Source organism: Salmo salar, chromosome 01 (genome assembly GCF_965601325.2).
Source record: "Salmo salar chromosome 01, fSalSal1, whole genome shotgun sequence".
NCBI lineage: Eukaryota > Metazoa > Chordata > Actinopteri > Salmoniformes > Salmonidae > Salmo > Salmo salar.
This window is the reverse complement of record NC_138291.1, coordinates 76,290,175-76,308,489: the sequence shown is the minus strand read 5'-3', so window position 1 is coordinate 76,308,489 and position 18,315 is coordinate 76,290,175. Positions and strand designations below refer to the sequence as shown.

General features: G+C 44.1%; 1 protein-coding gene across 1 annotated transcript in view; it reads right to left on the bottom strand.

Annotated features, from left to right (window-relative positions):
* Positions 1-7,009: 7,009 nt before the first annotated feature.
* The window catches only part of LOC123743785 (leucine-rich melanocyte differentiation-associated protein), a 384,937-nt gene continuing 373,631 nt past the window's right edge, over positions 7,010-18,315 (bottom strand). Inside the window, exon 6 of the mRNA XM_082976693.1 lies at positions 7,010-10,859. Coding sequence (XP_082832819.1) covers positions 10,780-10,859 — 80 coding nt within the window. The 3' untranslated portion in view covers positions 7,010-10,779. The remainder of the gene's footprint in view (positions 10,860-18,315) is intronic.

Below are 18,315 nucleotides of genomic sequence, written 5' to 3'. Positions count from 1 at the left end.
CATCTCTTTTGTTTTGCTGATGTTGAGTGAGAGGTTATTTTCCTGACACCACACTGTGAGTGCCCTCACCTCCTCCCTGTAGGCTGTCTCGTTGTTGTTGGTAATCAAGACTACCACTGTTGTGTCGTCGGCAAACTTGATGATTTAGTTGGAGGCGTGCATGACCATGCAGTCATGGGTGAACAGAGAGTACAGGATGGGGCTGAGAACGCACCCTTGTGGGGCCCCAGTGTTGAGGATCAGCGGAGTGGAGATGTTGTTTCCTACCTTCACCACCACCTGGGGGCGGTCCGTCAGGAAGTCCTGGGGGCGGGGTCGAGACCCAGGTTCTCAACCTTAATGATGAGTTTGGAGGGTACTATGGTGTTGAATGCTGAGCTGTAGTCAATAAACAGCATTCTTACATAGGTATTCCTCTTGTCCAGATGGGATAGGGCAGTGTAAAATGTGATGGAGATTGCATCGTCTGTGGACCTATTGGGGCGGTAAGCAAATTGAAGTGGGTCTAGGGTGACATGTAGGGTGGAGGTGATATGATCATTGACTAGTATCTCAAAGCACTCCATAATGACAGAAGTGAGTGCTACGGGGCGATAGTCATTTTGTTCAGTTACCTTTGCTTTCTTGGGAACAGGAACAATGGTGGCCATCTTGAAACATGTGGGGACAGCAGACTGGGATAGGGATTGATTGAATATGTTTATTTTTTTTATTTAACCTTTATTTAACTAGGCAAGTCAGTTAAGAACAAATTCTTATTTACAATGACGGCCTACCCCAGCCAAACCCGGACGACGCTGGGCCAAATGTGTGCCGCCCTATGGTACTCCCAATCACGGCCGATGTGACACAGCCTGGATTCGAACCAGGAACTGTAAAAGACGTTACGCTGCTTTTGAGTGAGTACCACTTCCCCCTGATTCGGCTCATACCCAGGCCCTCTGCCTTGCTAGCACACATGACCTCACCTCCTGAAGCTGGGTGAGACAACCACATATTACAGTCGTAGCAAGTCAATTTTTCTTCAATAAAGTAGTTATCAGTAGTCAGTGCAAGTGGGATTCATTTAAGATACTATTTGAAGAGGTAGGGTTTCAGACATTTTCGGAAGATGGGCAGGGACTCTGTTGTCCTAGCTTCAGGGTGAAGCTGGTTCCACCATTGGAGTGCCAGGACGGAGAAGAGATTCGCCAGGTCTGAGCGGGAGCCAACCCCCAGTAGGGGTGGGATGACCAAGAGACCAGAGGTGGCAGAACCGAGTCCTCGGTTTGGGGTGTAGAGTTTGAGCAAAGCCTGAAGGCTGGGAGGGGCATAACTACTTTTTTGAGTGAAAATGTATTTGCTACAAATGTGATATGTTGTTGTCTCACCGAGCTATATTAAGATGAATGCACTACTGTAAATCGCTCTGAATAAGAGTGTCTGCTAAATGGCTAAAATGTAATGCTACGTAGGCAAGCACCATGGTCTTTTAGTGGATGCGAGCTTCGGCTGGAAGCCAGTGGAGTGTGTGGAGGAGTGGGGTGACATGGGGGAACTTGGGAATGTTGAACACGAGGAGGGCTGCGGCTTTCTGGAAAAGAAAAAGTTGCAGAAGTCTAGACGGGAGATGACCTGCACCGCTTCTTGTGTGAGGAAGGGCCGTACTCTGTGGATGTTGTAGCGCATGAAGCTGCAGGACCAAGTCACTGCTTTGATGTTTGGAGAGAATGACAGCATGTTGACCAGGATCACGTCAAGGTTTTTTGCACTCTGGGAGGGGGACACCGTGGAGTGGGCAGGTCTTCCCAAAGAGGAAGAGCAGCTCCGTTTTGTCGAGGTGTCGCCACCTGGGTGTCATAAGGGGGGAAGGAGAAAAGTAGTTCAGTGTCATCAGCATAGCAATGATAGGAGAGACCATGTGAGGATATGACGTGCCGAGTGACTGTGTATAGAGAACAGAAGAGGGCCTAGAACCGAGCCCTGGAGGACACCATTAGTAAGAGCATGTGGTGCAGACTCAGATCCTCTCCACATCACCTGGTAGGAGGGACCTGCCAGGTAGGACGCAATCCAAGAGTGTGTAGAGCCTGAGACACCCAGCTCTAAGAGGGTGGAGAGATGGATCTGATGGTTCATGGTGTTGAAAGCAGCGGGTAGATTTAGGAGGATGAGAACAGAGAAGAGAGAGTCAGCTTTGTATTCTAATGGTTGTGTCATTGTTTTCAGTGTAATATTTGTATATATTTGTTCAACTCTCAGTCAGAGTTTTTTCTTGTGCATAATACTGTTATACAGAATTGGCCTCCTTGTAAAATCCCCATAGACCCTCTCTCCAGAGGGCATTTCTTGTTCTAGCTAATTTTTAGTCGTCAGGTACAAGTCTACCCTCAGGACCTGTTGGAGAATGTTAGTAAATGCCAATATTTCCAGCATTTTCCTATGAAATGTTTGATTGTCCAAGTCAAGCATGTGAAATCGACACCTCAGGCTTGTTTCTCTCGATGTGGAGAAGAACCAAGGCCAGAGGGAGAGAATGTTCAGATGCAAAACATGTTTGTTGTCATGTGCCAAATTGAACATTACACATTTCTTAGCCGTGCCAGAAGAATCATGTAATTATGAATTTATTGATACGGATGAAGCATAAATGTTGAAAATGTCAGTTTTTGTTAATCTCAAGTAATACCTCACTATGTCCTGTTGTTATTTGTTGTTTATTTCATGCTGTTGATGTTGTTTCATCAAAAGGCTCATCAACAAATACTCAGCCCTTGCCATAGGAACCTGACATCTACCATTACTTTACAGCACTTTTATTAGATACATTTAGGAGAATATGACTTTATGGTGACTAAAAACATTAGTAAATAACAAAAAATGTAATGAAATTCAATCAAATACAATTAATTGAAAATGAATAAAACACATACAGTACTGTTGCCATACAAGGGTCACCATTGACACTGACATGTATTAATATAATATATTCATGAATGTGGTAACTATGTACACCCTCGGGATAGCTACATTAATTACATTAAAAGAGTCATTTAAATTCTTTATTCAAACAAAATGATTCTCATGCAATAAATAGCACAATAATTACAGTGACAGGTGGGATGAGAGGAAGCACTGAAGCTAAGCATCAACGTCAAAATCACACTTCTAGCACGCACGCACGCACGCACGCACGCACGCACGCACGCACGCACGCACGCACGCACGCACGCACACACACACACACACACACACACACACACACACACACACACACACACACACAACTATTGTATACTGACTACAGGATGACAAATACTATACCAGCTAACAGACTGCAGTATCCTGAGCACCTGGCTCACTCTGAGCAGTTGTAAATATGATCTACAGCCATGTGTTTTTATTTGGTATTATTCATCTCCTCTGTCAGTAGCACATAAGAAGGTAATAGAAATGCCAGGATGTTGGCTGATTTACTTAGTCAAATGTTCATCCCAAGGCTCCGCAGGGATGATTGGAGTCTGTGTGAGTAACAGGAATCCATGCATTAGGTAGGCAAAACTGACACGACCTTGAGACATTATAACAATATATTACCGCCACGGCGACCTTCCTGGGTCCCAAAGATACATCTGAAGTGTTTAACGGTGTTTTACAATGCATTACCAGGGCCTTTACATGTGCTGAGCTCATTTTATTTGCTCATACATTTCCGAGGAAGGAGTTTAGTGTCACTCAAATGTGGGCCATTTAGAGTAGCTTGACTTAGGGAGACAAATGAGGTTACACAAGTCACTGATGCTGCGGATAAAAAGCAGTTGCAGTACTGTAGTATAGCGCTGGGTGATCCAAGCAAGAAAAAACCTTAGCAATATCCCATGTACAGTAACTAGGGCCTTTTTACCTGGTCAGGTCAGGGGGTCAGGAAAAACTTATGGCCTTATAGCCACTCATTGCACCTGAAAATATTCACCTCAACTGGATTACCTGTCGAAGACTACAATGTCGTTATTACAGTTATTAATGTGTAGTTAGGTAAAGTGTTACCCTGTATGCTCAGTGAATATTATTCACCAAACTGGGACGATACAGACGCATGTATTACAGTACATACTGTAAACCTGGCCTATACTCACCTGACGGGATCGATATACCTGTTTTCTGAAGATCCAGACTGAGGAAGGATTTTTGGAAGGATTTTCCCACACATATACTGTATGTCAGTGCTGGATCAATATTCAGTCTTCCTTGAGCTTTAGCAACCTTTCAAATATCACTTCACATTGATTTCTCTCACATAAGTCTTTCTTACCAAATTAGATTACTTTTATAATACAGCTATATTTCTCATTGACAAGTACAAGTCAATGACATTTCAGAAATGGTCGCTATTCTTGCCCTACAGTATGTTCTCATGATGTGCTTAAGGTAAAAACGACAAAATACACATCCATTATCATGCATTGTCATTGTGTCTTGGTTTGTGCCCAAATAAAATGATGTCTGACAGATTGCGAGGTCATATCACATCATCATGTATTAAGGGCTCATAATGAAAGTGGAAAGATGATGGTTATTAGAGGAAATGAAAAGGGACTACTCTTCTCTTTTAAAGCACCTACAGTCTATTCTGATGGAATTGGCAATTGGAATTATTTATGACATTAATTGCCACATTATCAACTGGCTGTGAGCTCTGGTGTCACTCTGTCCATCTTTTTTTGGCAGAGAGAGAGAGAGAAAGATAGAGGGGGATAGCGAGCTGAGCCTGAAGCAGACTGACAAGCTAATTACATCGTCTTCCTTCCCCTCAATGAGACATGCTACTCATCTGAAACGACGCCCGGAAATAAGGCCTTTTCTCACCTCCTCTGGACAGCACTTGATGAAGGAGGATTTGGCAGATGGACGGATGTCTTCAGGTGCAGAGAGAAAGAGAGGGGGGGGGGGGGGGGGGTACAGCGAGAGACCAAGAGAAGAGCGAGAGGGAGCAAGAGATGGAGAGAGATAGAGAGCAACAGAGAGAGAGAGATGGAGGAAGCGAGAGAGAAAGGACTAAAGGACACCTAGCTCTAAAGCTTGCCCCATCCATCCACAACCCTGTTAGCTTATGTGCTATCAGTGGCCAACTGTCACTCACCAACACCGCTCTTGTTATTTTTTTCCTTCCTGTCTCTGTGAATTTGCATTTGCTTGTGTCAATCACTCAGCGGGCTGAGGCCTGTTGTCTGATGACTAGAGATGATGTGGACTAAGTTCCTGTGACAGCCAGTCAGTCTGCGCTGTGCCTGTTGGGGAGACGAGGGGTGAAGGGTGCTGTGTCTCTGCCATACAGCTCACAGCACTTTACTCTCCTGAATAATATGACTCACAGTCAACACAGATGGTAGAAAATGCAAGTTATTTGAGCTTACATTGGCCAATGTGCATCATAGGTTCAAGATTCAAGGGTCAAGGTCATATTACAAGCTTCCATGTTTAACAAGAAATCATGTGTTTGATACCTTTCTATTCAGGCCATTAAAATGAGCCTGTCCTCCAGTATCCCCCGCAATCATCCTCTAACTTACACACACACCTGTAGGTAATATGTAAAGGGCTCTATCCCCCAGTAGGTAAGCTGTGAAAGGCCCAGCACTCATTTAAACACAGTGCAAAGAGACAGTGTGAGTCGTGTAGTGTGGAGCACAGTCTCCCACGTGGCACCTGTATCCGCAGGCAAAGTGTCTGCAGCTTAAATTCATTTCCCCTGGCTGCCAGAGTCATCCAGAGTCCACACGGACCCAGGAGGTGCCCAGGATCCACTGCAGATGCGGGACACACAGGGCATCGCCCACAGGTTGTTCTGTGGTTTATACCTTAATTAGTCTGCTGTACCACCATGTCAGTCTCATGTCAGTACACACACACACACACACACACACACACACACACACACACACACACACACACACACACACACACACACACACACACACACACACACACACACACACACACACACACACACACACACACACACACACACACACACACACACACACACACACACACACACACACACACACACACACACACACACACACAAAGTTTATGTCAGTAAGGCAGATGTCTACACGCTGCTGCACGCTGTCGCCCTCCCTGCCCATCTCATAATGCAGTAGTTTGTGTGCTGGGGATGCGGCTGTGCTCTGTGCTCTGACGAGGATGGGAAGTGACACACACCAAACTCGGTGTGTCCTCCAGCCAGCTCCGGTGGCTCCCGGCCTGTCAATTCCAGCTCCGTCAGCAGCACTGGCTCAATGGCAGTGCCTGTGACACATGTCACAAAGTTTTAAATGTCTGCTCTTTTCAGCAGGATGGTTGGGCTGGCGCGTGCGGGGAGGGTGAGGAGAGAAGCAGCCAGGGGAAGGATGACATTTTGTGTTGCCGGGCGGGGGAAACTTGTTGTGGCTCCCCTCTTCCTGCCTCCACCAGCTGTCAGGGCCGGTTTCCTCTGAACATATCACAACACGCACAAATAAACCTTGTCATTCTGAAACGCTGCCACTAGTGACCGGCCTCCCCAACGTTACAGATGCATGGTCTCGTAGGAGGAAGCAGCACACAGACGTACGCAGGAACACACAAGGATCCACGCAAACACGCACGCACACCCTGAACATACAGTGTGGGGCTATCTTTGACCTTTCTGTCATCTGTCTGTCTGTTAGATTGATAAGCAGGACTGAAGCTCCAAGTGCTCCCTCTCACATCCCCCTGATCTGTTTGGGCTAATGTGGAAGACAGTTACCTCTTACAGTAATGACAGGAATAGAGGAGCAGGAGGAGATGGTAATTGAGTAGAAGTGCAAGCGAATATGTCAAAACAAAAGAGACGACGTGGAGGGAAGTGGCTGTCCAGACCTCAACATTAGAATTTGATTTGGACCAATAACAAGCATGTGTTATATTCAGTCAAATTTGATGGAATATGTGAATGCCACAATTTGACATTTCCAATAACCATGTAGACACAGAGCAACACAGCTCAAGTAAAATGTTTTAATCAATAAAGGTAGAGTGACCTTTAAAGGGTAATACAAAATGTACTTGGGATCATCTAAAACAGCATTGCCTCATTTCAAAATTGCAGATAATAAAATTACATTAGGCAGGTTTCCAGGTTTATTTCACAAAAGCAATGTCGCAAAAACAATCATTACTACATGTGTAATGGTAACGTCAGATATAGGAAACATATTATTTTGCCTAACTTTATTTACTGCGACAAATGATGATGGAAAATATGTTTTTAGAATAAATGATCATTGCCGAATCATTTTTAAGGTACGCGGGGCATGTGATGTCAACACGTAACTATGAAGCTCCACTCTACATTTCATTCTAAATACTTACTACCTGCTAAATCTATTTTTCAACGATAAAAATAACGTTTATTTGTAAGATTTGTCCTGACTTTCAAGAATGGCTGAACTGCTTCGCCTTGCTGTTCTGGTTGGCTGGATGCAAGTTTCACCATCCAATTATTTCAGCTCTACAGGAGTACAAGTTTCACCATGGCACGGAACCGTGGCGTTATGTTGGCACATGACAATGGGAGGGCTTATAGGCTATCTAATGCATAAATGGGTAATAGAAACACTTCAACCACTTCATTTTTATTCAACTCTGTATCCAGATTGTCATACCTTCATACCGACCTTATGCCATACCGGGAAATGCGGTAATACCAGCACTGACCACAACAGGTGCTATTTAAAACCCCACTGAGCCTTTGTAATCTGAAGGTTATCAATGCTAATAAGTACATGTAAAATCCCATAGAGAATGCAAACTAAATCCTAACGAGCACATTGCCAACATTTTATGCAGTCTCTGACCAAAAGTATTTGCAGGACAGATATTCTAGCTCATAAATTTATACAAGTAACTGAAAAAGGCTACTCACAGATTGCTGCATGCACAAAACAAATATTAGACAGCAAGGCTCTTGATCCAGGAGGGGATTCTCTGCTGTTACCAAGCGAAGCTTGATTTTGGAAGAAGCTTACCACTTAGCTAGCGAGATAGCTAACTAGCTACTAAATTAGCAAACCAAATGCAAAACTAGAGAGCATTTAGCACATTTTAGACCGTTAACTTAATAGTTATAAGACTGGCAAACATTTAGTTGGGAATTCCAGTCACTTAAAAGGCTCCGGTCTCTCGTCATTGTGTGCTTGTAAACACACACCACGTGACTGGGGACTACCGGTAAGCTTCATAATGAAAAATTATATGACAGGTGAAATGAAGAAGGTGATCTTCTTTATCTCCTAAAGCATTTCACAAGTTGACTGCAGGTATTTACTTAAAAAGTAGCTACAAATATTCACTTTTTTTTTTAAATTGGGAAGAAATCGTTTCAACACTATTGAAAAACCATCTGTGGCTATTTCCAAAAACCCCAGTATACGGTATATACGGCATACCGCCCGGCACTGTAATTTGTTTTAGGTGTGACGTCATTACGTCCAGCTGTTTGTTAAATACAAATGCACCCTAGCAGGCAATTGTCAAATCTATTTTCTACGCAAACTTTGTAAACGTCGACAAGTGCCTCAAGTTTTGAGAGAGCGTGCAATTGGCATGCTGACTGCAGGAATGTCCACCAGAGCTGTTGCCAGAGAATTGAATGTTCATTCCTCTACCATAAGCCGCCTCCGCCATTTTAGAGAATTTGGCGGTACGTCCAACAAGCCTCACAACCGCAGACCACATCTAACTACGCTAGCTCAGGACCTCAACATCCGGCTTCTTCACCTGCGGGATCGTCTGAGACCAGCCACCCGGACAGCTGATGAAACTGAGGAGTATTTCTGTCTGTAATAAAGCCCGTTTGTGGGGAAAAAATAATTCTGATTGCCTGGGCCTGGCTCCTAAGTGGGTGGGCCTATGCCCTCCCAGGCCCACCCAAGGATGCGTCCATGCCCAGTCATGTGAAATCCATAGATTGGGGCCAAAATGAATTTATTTGAATTGACTGATTTCATTATATGAACTGTAACTCAGTAAAATCGTTGCGTTAATATTTTGGGTCAGTATACATGATTCACAAATGTTAGAAGTTTATATTCAGGAAAAAGTATCATACATTTTAAAGATCTGGGAATATAGTTCCTAACTATGATACTATAATGATACTATAATATGTTAAAAGCATGCCTTCTGAATCCTTCATAACCCCATTGAGGTAATATTCATAAATCACAATGAACTAACAATTTAATTCCATACTAATATGATATTAAAATGAAATGATTAATCTCAGTTTCAATAGAACATTCAGAGTTGCAAAATTCTGGTAACCATCCCCAAAATCTCTAGATTTCAATAAATCCCGGTAGGAAGATCAACGGGAATAAGCAGGAATCCTCCAACTAGGATTTCTGGATAACCTGGACATTTTGTTACCAGAATTTTGATAATCTAATTTAGTGAAACTATTTGACAGTGTTTGAGGTTGAATGTTTCTTTGGTCTCTAATGTGTTCTTTATTTAAGCTTATATTGGAATGTTGGATTGTCTTTTCACTGTGCATTTGAAAATATAACATCTCTTCAAATTATACATTATCATGCAATAATTGAATACTAAACTGATTAATTTCCATTAAAAACAGACCATAGTAAAATATATCTGCCAACAGCATAACTCTAAACACATTTGGTAAGTGAAAAGTTGTGAAGTGTTGTTACTCTTGCAGGCAAGCCCTGTATCCATTCAAATACAGCTTCAGAACCACAAGGGTGGACTCCTTGAGAAAAGTTATCCTAACTTTCCTATACTTTCATTTACCCCCCCTCCTCCTCCTCTCCTGTCTGGCATTGCCCCCACCCTCTCTCTAATCCCCTGTGTTAACATTCTCAAGCCCCAATTTAGACAAGATGGAGATGTGCCAGGTGGAAACATCTACCTATCTTATATCATTTATCTCTAGGTGGACATAGGGGTGGGAATTGTAAAGGTTTTAAAAACTTTATTAGTTTTATGTTGTATCTCTCTTTCTTTCTCCTAGCTGCCACTCTAAAAGTGAAATTTACTGTATACTTACATTTCGAAATATACATCATTACGCCCCAGTCCCCTGTCCCCCTCACACATGCACACTCACACAGGCCCAGTGAGGCATCAGGTTTGACCTCTGACCCCTGATGAGTGGCGGTAGGGGACGGGTGATCCATCATGGCTGCTGTGGCTGTCAAATCAGCCGCTTGGCTGGAGCTGTCCATCACCGTGGCCACGGGGTGTGTGTGTTTGGGTGGGTGGGTGTGAAAGAGAGAGAGTGTGTGCGCTTGCGTGAACAGTTCTGTGGGTGTGTGTGCGTGCATGCATGCATTTTTGTATATGGTTGTGTGTATGTGGAGCACTGCTGCTTGAATGCAATTATGTCAACGTGAGTGTCAATGTTCACTCTGGGGCAGGAGAGTGGAGCTGACAGGAGAGCCAGCCACAGCTCAGCGGAGGAGGAGGAGACCAGGCCACTACGCTACAAGGCCCGTATTCATAAAGCGTAGACTAGGATGCTGACCTAGGATCAGGTCCCCCCTGTGCATATAATCTCATTCATGATTGAAAACTGATTCTAGATCAGCAATCCTACTCTGAGAAGCTTGATAGATACGGCCCAAGGACTGGGGTCTGAGAGTGACAGTATAGGTTATGGAAGAGACATTTTAATGAAGATGTTTGAATTTTTATTTAACAACTTGTATAATGATGCTTGTGTGCATGTGTTTGCGTCTCTCTGTCGGTCCATCAGAGTTGGTCATTGTGGATGAATCGGTTGCCTTCCGAATGCTTTCCATAGTAGACGTAACGGCACTTGGCGAACACACCTGGAAGTGGAAGAAGAAGAATATTAAAATGCTAGTCCAATTCAGATTTACCTGTGGATGGATTAAACCTGATGTTTATAGCCATTCTATACAGCCCGCCCGTCTAGCATCACTATTCTTTCCAGACTCACATTAAGCGTCTCCAATCCAAAATTAAATCTAGAATTGGCTTCCTATTTCGCAACAAAGCCTCCTTTGCTTAAGCTGATAAACATACCCTCGTAAAACTGACTATCCTACCGATCCTCGACTTCAGCGATGTCATTTACAAAATAGTCTCCAACACTTTACTCAGCAAATTGGATGTAGTCTATCACAGAGCCATCCGTTTTGTCACCAAAGTCCCATATACTACCCACCACTGCGACCTGTATGCTCTCGTTGGCTGGCCCTCGCTTCATATTTGGCGCCAAACCCACTGGCTCCAGGTCATTTATAAGTTTGCTAGGTAAAGCCCCGCCTTATCTCAGCTCACTGGTCACCAAAGCAACACCCACCCGTAGCACGAGCTCCAGCAGGTATATTTCACTGGTCATCCCCAAAGCCAACTCTTCGTTTGGCCGCCTTTCCTTCCAGTTCTCTGTTGCCAATGACTGGAACGAATTGCAAGAATCACTGAAGCTGGAGACTTATATCTCCCTCACTAACTTTAAGCATCAGCTGTCAGAGCAGCTTACCGATCATTGCACCTGTACACAGCCCATCTGTAAATATCCCACCCAACTACCTCATCTTCATACTGTTCTTTTTTTTCTTTCTGCTCTTTTGCACCCCAGTATCTCTACTTGCACATCATCTTCTGCACTAAATTGTAATTATTTCACCACTATGGCATATTTATTGCCTTACCTACCTAATCTTACTACATTTGCACACACTGTATATAGATTTTTGTGTTATTGATTGTACGTTTGTGTATCCCATGTGTAACTCTGTGTTGTTTGTGTCGCACTGCTTTGCTTTATCTTGGCCAGGTCGCAGTTGTAAATGAGAACTTGTTCTCAACTGGCCAACCTGGTTAAATAAAGGTGGTTGAAAAATGAATTTGAGTGTCTGCAAATTGATTTCTCTGTCTATTCCACAATGCTGTTTATTTTATATAATCTCAAATATTTGATATACATCTTCATTTAGCTATTGAAACAACAGTATACACAACTATAATATAGATATGATTATTATAATAGTTTATTATCTGTCACTATCTGTCTTATCCCATCTGTGATGTGTGTGTGTGCATGTGTGTGTGCGCGCGTATGTGTGTGTGTGGAGGATGAGTATCCTTCTCAAGTTGAGGAACAGCGGGGGAAACAGCATTTGGCCTCAGGGCGATGTCTAGACAGTAACAAGCACACAACCCTAGCCCTGCCTCCACTCCACCCATACACACAAACACGTGTGTGTGTGTGTGTGTGTGTGTGTGTGTGTGTGTGTGTGTGTGTGTGTGTGTGTGTGTGTGTGTGTGTGTGTGTGTGTGTGTGTGTGTGTGTGTGTGTGTGTGTGTGTGTGTGTGTGTGTGTGTGTGTGTGTGTGTGTGTTGCATTTTCATATGACTACTGATCATATGTATCATTCATTTGCTTTGTATCACAATCAATATTAACATATAGTAAAATGACCCATGGCCTTGACATAATCTTTAAATACTTAATGTTATACCAAAGATGTGTAGAGAAACATAGTACGTATGGGAGATGTTTGATGTTTGTACTTGCCCTAAACAACAAAGCTGAACTCTGACCTACTGTATGGCTCATTGATCCAATCAATGTCTGCAACAACAAAAAAGCTACAATGAAAATCCACACATTTATTATCTTATTTATCATATATCTGTTAATCTAAAGACAAGGTGAAGACTGTTTTATTCATGAAATTCAATATGGTACGAGTTAGTAGCTTTGTAAAAAACAAAATAACTACAACAAAGGAATTCATTTACCCTCTGCTATTCCTCCAAGGGTTACACTGTAAAACAAAATGGTCGACTCTGTCCATACCCTTTCCTAGCTATGATGTCACAGCGCTCAGCAGAGCACTACTTGACGAATGCGGCGGAGATGCAGCTACAGCTAGCTAGGTGTCACCGCTCGGCAAGGACAAGTGGCATTAGCGCCGTCAACGACCCTCTGACAGAAGGACCGATACATCCTCTGATATCAACACACTTCTTAAATAAACATCAAGAGCATTAGTAGAGGAGGTTGTAACAGATGGACAATAAAGTTGTATTCTATTCTGAGGGAAGGGGAGGAAAGGAGAGGAGAAGGGGGGAGTGCAGAGGAAATGAGAGGAGAGGAAATGAGAGCAGAAGAAAGGAGAGGGTAAGGATGTCAGAAACAGTTGAGGGCTGCTCAGAGCGATATAGCCAATCACTTAATCGGAGGAGACATTGTCAGGGCAGAAGAGAGACAGGGACCAGAATGGCACATAGTGACAGAAAGCAGAGATGGGGACAGAGATACTGGTGCCATATTAGTGCCAAGCATATTCCAACGCCAACCTCCATTCTAACCAAACCTGACACACCACCGCTCTCTAACTCTCTGTCTTCAAAGTAGCCCCACTAACACACACACGCACGCACGCACGCACGCACGCACGCACGCACGCACGCACGCACGCACGCACGCACGCACGCACGCACGCACGCACGCACACACACACACACACACACACACACACACACACACACACACACACACACACACACACACACACACACACACACACACACACACACACACACACACACACACACACACACACACACACACACACAAACTTGAATGGACACGGGCACACACGCACACGCGCGGAAACACACACACATACACACACAACCCCTGATGTCAGTTCAGTGCAGCAGGCAGACAGACAGTGCAGCAGTCTTCATCCCAGCAGTAGTGAATGTGTGTGTTGTGTCAGGTTGGGGAGCCGTGCAGAACACAGGCCCGGGGACAAGCTCAGTCAATCTAAATCTGGACTTTGTAGTGGAGCGGCTCTCATTCCCCTCATAGCCCAGCTACTTGAGGTGATCCAAACACTCAAGTGTGAGGAGCTGTCACCTCCGATAAAATCCCCATGCCTGCCTGCCTGCCTGCTCCCTGCCCGGTTCAGACAGTTTGCCTGGGGATACAGGTGCCACGGTGGGAGACTGGGCTCCACACCACACAACTCACATGGTCTTATAGCACTGTGATCAGAGGAGGGATGGGCCCTTCACAGCTTACCTACTGAAGGACACAGACCTTTAGATGTTACCTACACAGCCCAAGGTCTGGAGTTAGGGCTCTTCACATACCCTACATAGACCCCTTGAGAGATATAGCAAGGAGGCTAGGGCCCTTCACAGGTTACCTACTGAGATGTAGAGAGTGACAACTGACAGTTCACGAAGAAATACAAAAAAGAAATACAATGAAATACAAGAAAAGTATTTGTTTAGAATAGGGCTGGATCAAATAAATTAGTTACAAACAAATTGTGGGTCAACAGTACACAAATTGATGACTGCACAAAAACCCTGATCCAAGTTTCCCTAGCACCAATCAGAGGGCTGTGAGCTCTGATTCTCCCACAGTGCTTTAAACAGAGACATCTGGGCATGCCAGAGGAAGCCAGACAGGGGGGGGGGGGGGGGGGAGCAGAGAAGATAGACAGATAGATAGAGAGTGATGAGAAAACAAAGAGATGGAGTCTGCTTTCCTGGCCAACGACTGGCTGCAGGGGGTGTGTGTGTGTATATGTGTGTGTGTGTGTGTGTGTGTGTGTTGTGGTGTGTGTGTGTGTGTGTGTGTGTGTGTGTGTGTGTGTGTGGGTGTGGTGTGTGTGCGTGCACATGTGTTCAGTATAACCTGGCAGGCTGTGAAGTGTGATAAAGAGCAGGCTACTCTACACACCCCTAACTCCATCAGTCCCCCAACAGCTAGAATCCAACATATTATTGGAGGATGGAGAGAGAGAGAAAGAAGGTAGAGGGGGAAGAAGTCAAAGACTTACATAATTCCTTATGAGGCCTCCTCAGGCCAGTGGGAACAGTTTGATGAGCTGATACTGGTGTCATGTATATAATATCTGTGTCCCATGACTGACTGACACAGATAGGCACACATGCATGCACATGCACGCCCACACGCACAGAGAGAGAGAGAGATCCCTGAGAACAGTGAACACCCATTAAAGTGACAGATTAGATCAGTGACGTGGGAAGCTAATGTTTCCATCATGGATCCTCTGGCAGACGAACACTCAGGCCTTTGTTCTGCACAGAATGTCACGCACACCCTGCACCTTGTTGCTCTTTTATAAGGGTAGTACAGTATCTCTACTCTTCTTAAAGGGAAGTATAGTATCTCTACTGTTCTTAAAGGGAAGTACAGTATCTATATTATTTTTAAAAGGGGACTACAGTATCTATATCTTTAAAGGGGAGTACAATATATCCTTCTTTAAAGGGGAGTAAAGTATATTGTATCGCTCAAGTAATACACAACCAACAACTGCATACACAGAAATCCCTATGACACACAACAGATAACAAACCTTGAAATGAAGTTACAACTGCACATAGGAAGGAGAGGTTTAGGAAGTCAGTTAAAGGGATTGAAGAATCACTACAGCCATAAGCTAGTGAGACCTACTGCTTAACAAAGACCTCTACGTAAATCAACAAATGAATCAACAGAGAGAGAGAGAGAGAGAGAGAGAGAGAGAGAGAGAGAGAGAGAGAGAGAGACAGACAGACAGAGAGAGAGAGAGAGAGAGAGAGAGAGAGAGAGAGAGAGAGAGAGAGAGAGAGAGAAAAAGACAAAGGGAGAGGAAGGGAGGGAGAGAGCTGGAGTGGGTTTAATGATTGCTCCCTGCATACAATCAGCTCCTCTCTCTTCAAGGGCCATCAATATGTCAAGGAAAGACATATCCGAAGGATGTAGCTCTTAACATCAAGGTTATCTATTCTCCACCAGGCGCATCTCTCCTCTCTATCCCCTCTATTTTTCTCTCTACCTCTCCTCTTCTCCTCTTCCGCCCTCCTCTTTTTCTCTCCTCTACTCCCATCTCCTCTCTTTCTCTCCCTTCCCCTTTCTCTCTCACGCTATCCCTCCGGCCAACCAACCAACGTTTTCATCAGTGCCACAATCCATCAGGGGTAATAATGCTGTGGAGAAAAAAATCAATTAACAATGCAATTAAACTTTCCGTATTATCTCAAAGGGCTGAGATAATATGGAAGGGAGAAGACAAAGGGTCTGGAGGCAGGCATCCATAAGGCTGTGTGAGAGAATGAGTTATGGGGCTTGGGCACGGCCTCGTATGAGCCTGGCCTATTATAGTGGACACTATCCATCTCCCGCTGTCCGTTTATCAGGCCAGCACAACATCATGTGATTGAGTCACTACTTTGGCAGACTATATGTGGATATCCAGTGCCTTTGGAAAGTATTCAGACCGTTTCACTTTTTCCACATTTTGTTACATTACAGCCTTATCCTAAAATGGATGAAATTGTTGTTTTTCCTTATCAAAGTACACACAATAGCCCATAATGACAAACAAAAACAGGTTTTTAGAAATGTTTGCAAATGTATTAAAAAAAGATATATAATAATATTACATTTACATAAGCATTCAGACTCAGTACTTTGTTGAAGCACCTTTGACAGTGATTACAGTCTCGAGTCTTCTTGGGTATGACGCTACAAGCTTGGCACACCTGTATTTGGGGAGTTTCTCCCATTTTTCTCTGCAGATCCACTCAAGCTCAGTCAGGTTGGATGGGGAGCGTTGCTGCATAGCTATTTTCAGGTCTCTCCAGAGATGATCGATGTTCGATCAAAGCCACTCCTGCTTTGTCTTGGCTGTGTGCTTAGGGTCGTTGTCCTGTTGGAAGGTGAACATTCGTCCCAGTCTGAGGTCCTGAGCGCTCTGGAGCAGGTTTTCATCAAGGATATCTCTGCACTTTGCTTCGTTCATCTTAGCCTCGATCCTGACTAGTCTCCCAGTCCCTGCCGCTGAAAAATATCCCCACAGCATGATGCTGCCTCCACCATGCTTCACCGTAGCGATGGTATTGGCCAGGTGATGAGCGGTGCCTGGTTTCCTCCTGATGTAACGCTTGTCATTAAGGCCAAAGGGTTCAATCTTGGTTTCATCAGACCAGAGAATCTTGTTTCTCATGGTCTGAGAGTCTTTAGGTGCCTTTTGGAAAACTCCAAGCAGGCTGTCATGTGCCTTTTACTGAGGAGTGGAGCCACTCTACCATAAAGGTCTGATTGGTGGAGTGCTGCAGAGATGGTTGTCCTTCTGGAGGGTTCTCCCATCTCCACAGAGGGACTCTGGAGCTCTGCCAGAGTCACCATCGGGTTGTTGGTCACCTCCCTGCCCAAGGCCCTTCTCCCCCGATTGCTCAGTTTGGCCGAGCAGCCAGCTCTAGGAAGAGTCTTGGTGGTTACAAACTTCTTCCATTTAAGAATGATGGAGGCCTCTGTGTTCTTGGGGACCTTCAATGCTGCAGAAATGTTTTGGTACCCTTCCCCAGATCTGTGCCTCGACACAATCCTGTCTTGGAACTCCACGGACAATTCTTTCAACCTCATGGCTTGGTTTTTGCTCTGACATGCAGTGTCAACTGTGGGACCTTATAGAGACAGATGTGTGCCTTTCCAAATCATGTCCAATCAATTGAATTTACCACAAGTGGACTCCAATCAAGTTGTAGAAACATCTCAAGGATGATCAATGGAAACAGGATGCACCTGAGCTCAATTACGAGTCTCATAGTAAAGAGTTTGATACTTATGTAAATAAGTTAATTCAGTTTTTTTTTTTTATACATTTGCAAACTTTCCTAAAAACCTTTTTTTCGCTTTGTCATTATGGGGTATTATGTGTAGATTGATGAGATTTGTATTTATTTAATCAATTTTAGGATAAGGCTGTAACGTAACAAAATGTGGAAAAAGTCAAGGGGTCTGAATACTTTCCGAATGCACTGTATACTGAAAAACAATACAAACGTAACATGCTACAATTTCAAAGATTTTACTGAATTACAGTTCATAGAAGGAAATCAGTCAATTGAAATAAATTCCTTAGGCCCTAATCTATGTATTTCACATGACTAACTTAGCCTGGGAGGGCTAAGGCCCAGCCACTGGGGTGCCAGGACCAGCCAATCAGAATGAGTTTCCCCCCCTCACAAACACACATTACGGGTTGTATGAATCAAGCATCTCAGAGTAGGAGTGCTTCATTTTAAGATTAGCTTTGCCATTCAGGTCACAATAAATATGATTATATGGACAGGGGTAACCTGATCCTAGACCAGTACTCTTACTCTGAGCCACTTGATACATACGGCCCCAAATGGACAGCTAGCCACATTGTGGCACATAAATAAATAATAATGATGAGGATATGTGATGTAAATATGATCGGTGTGTGTTGGTGGTACAGT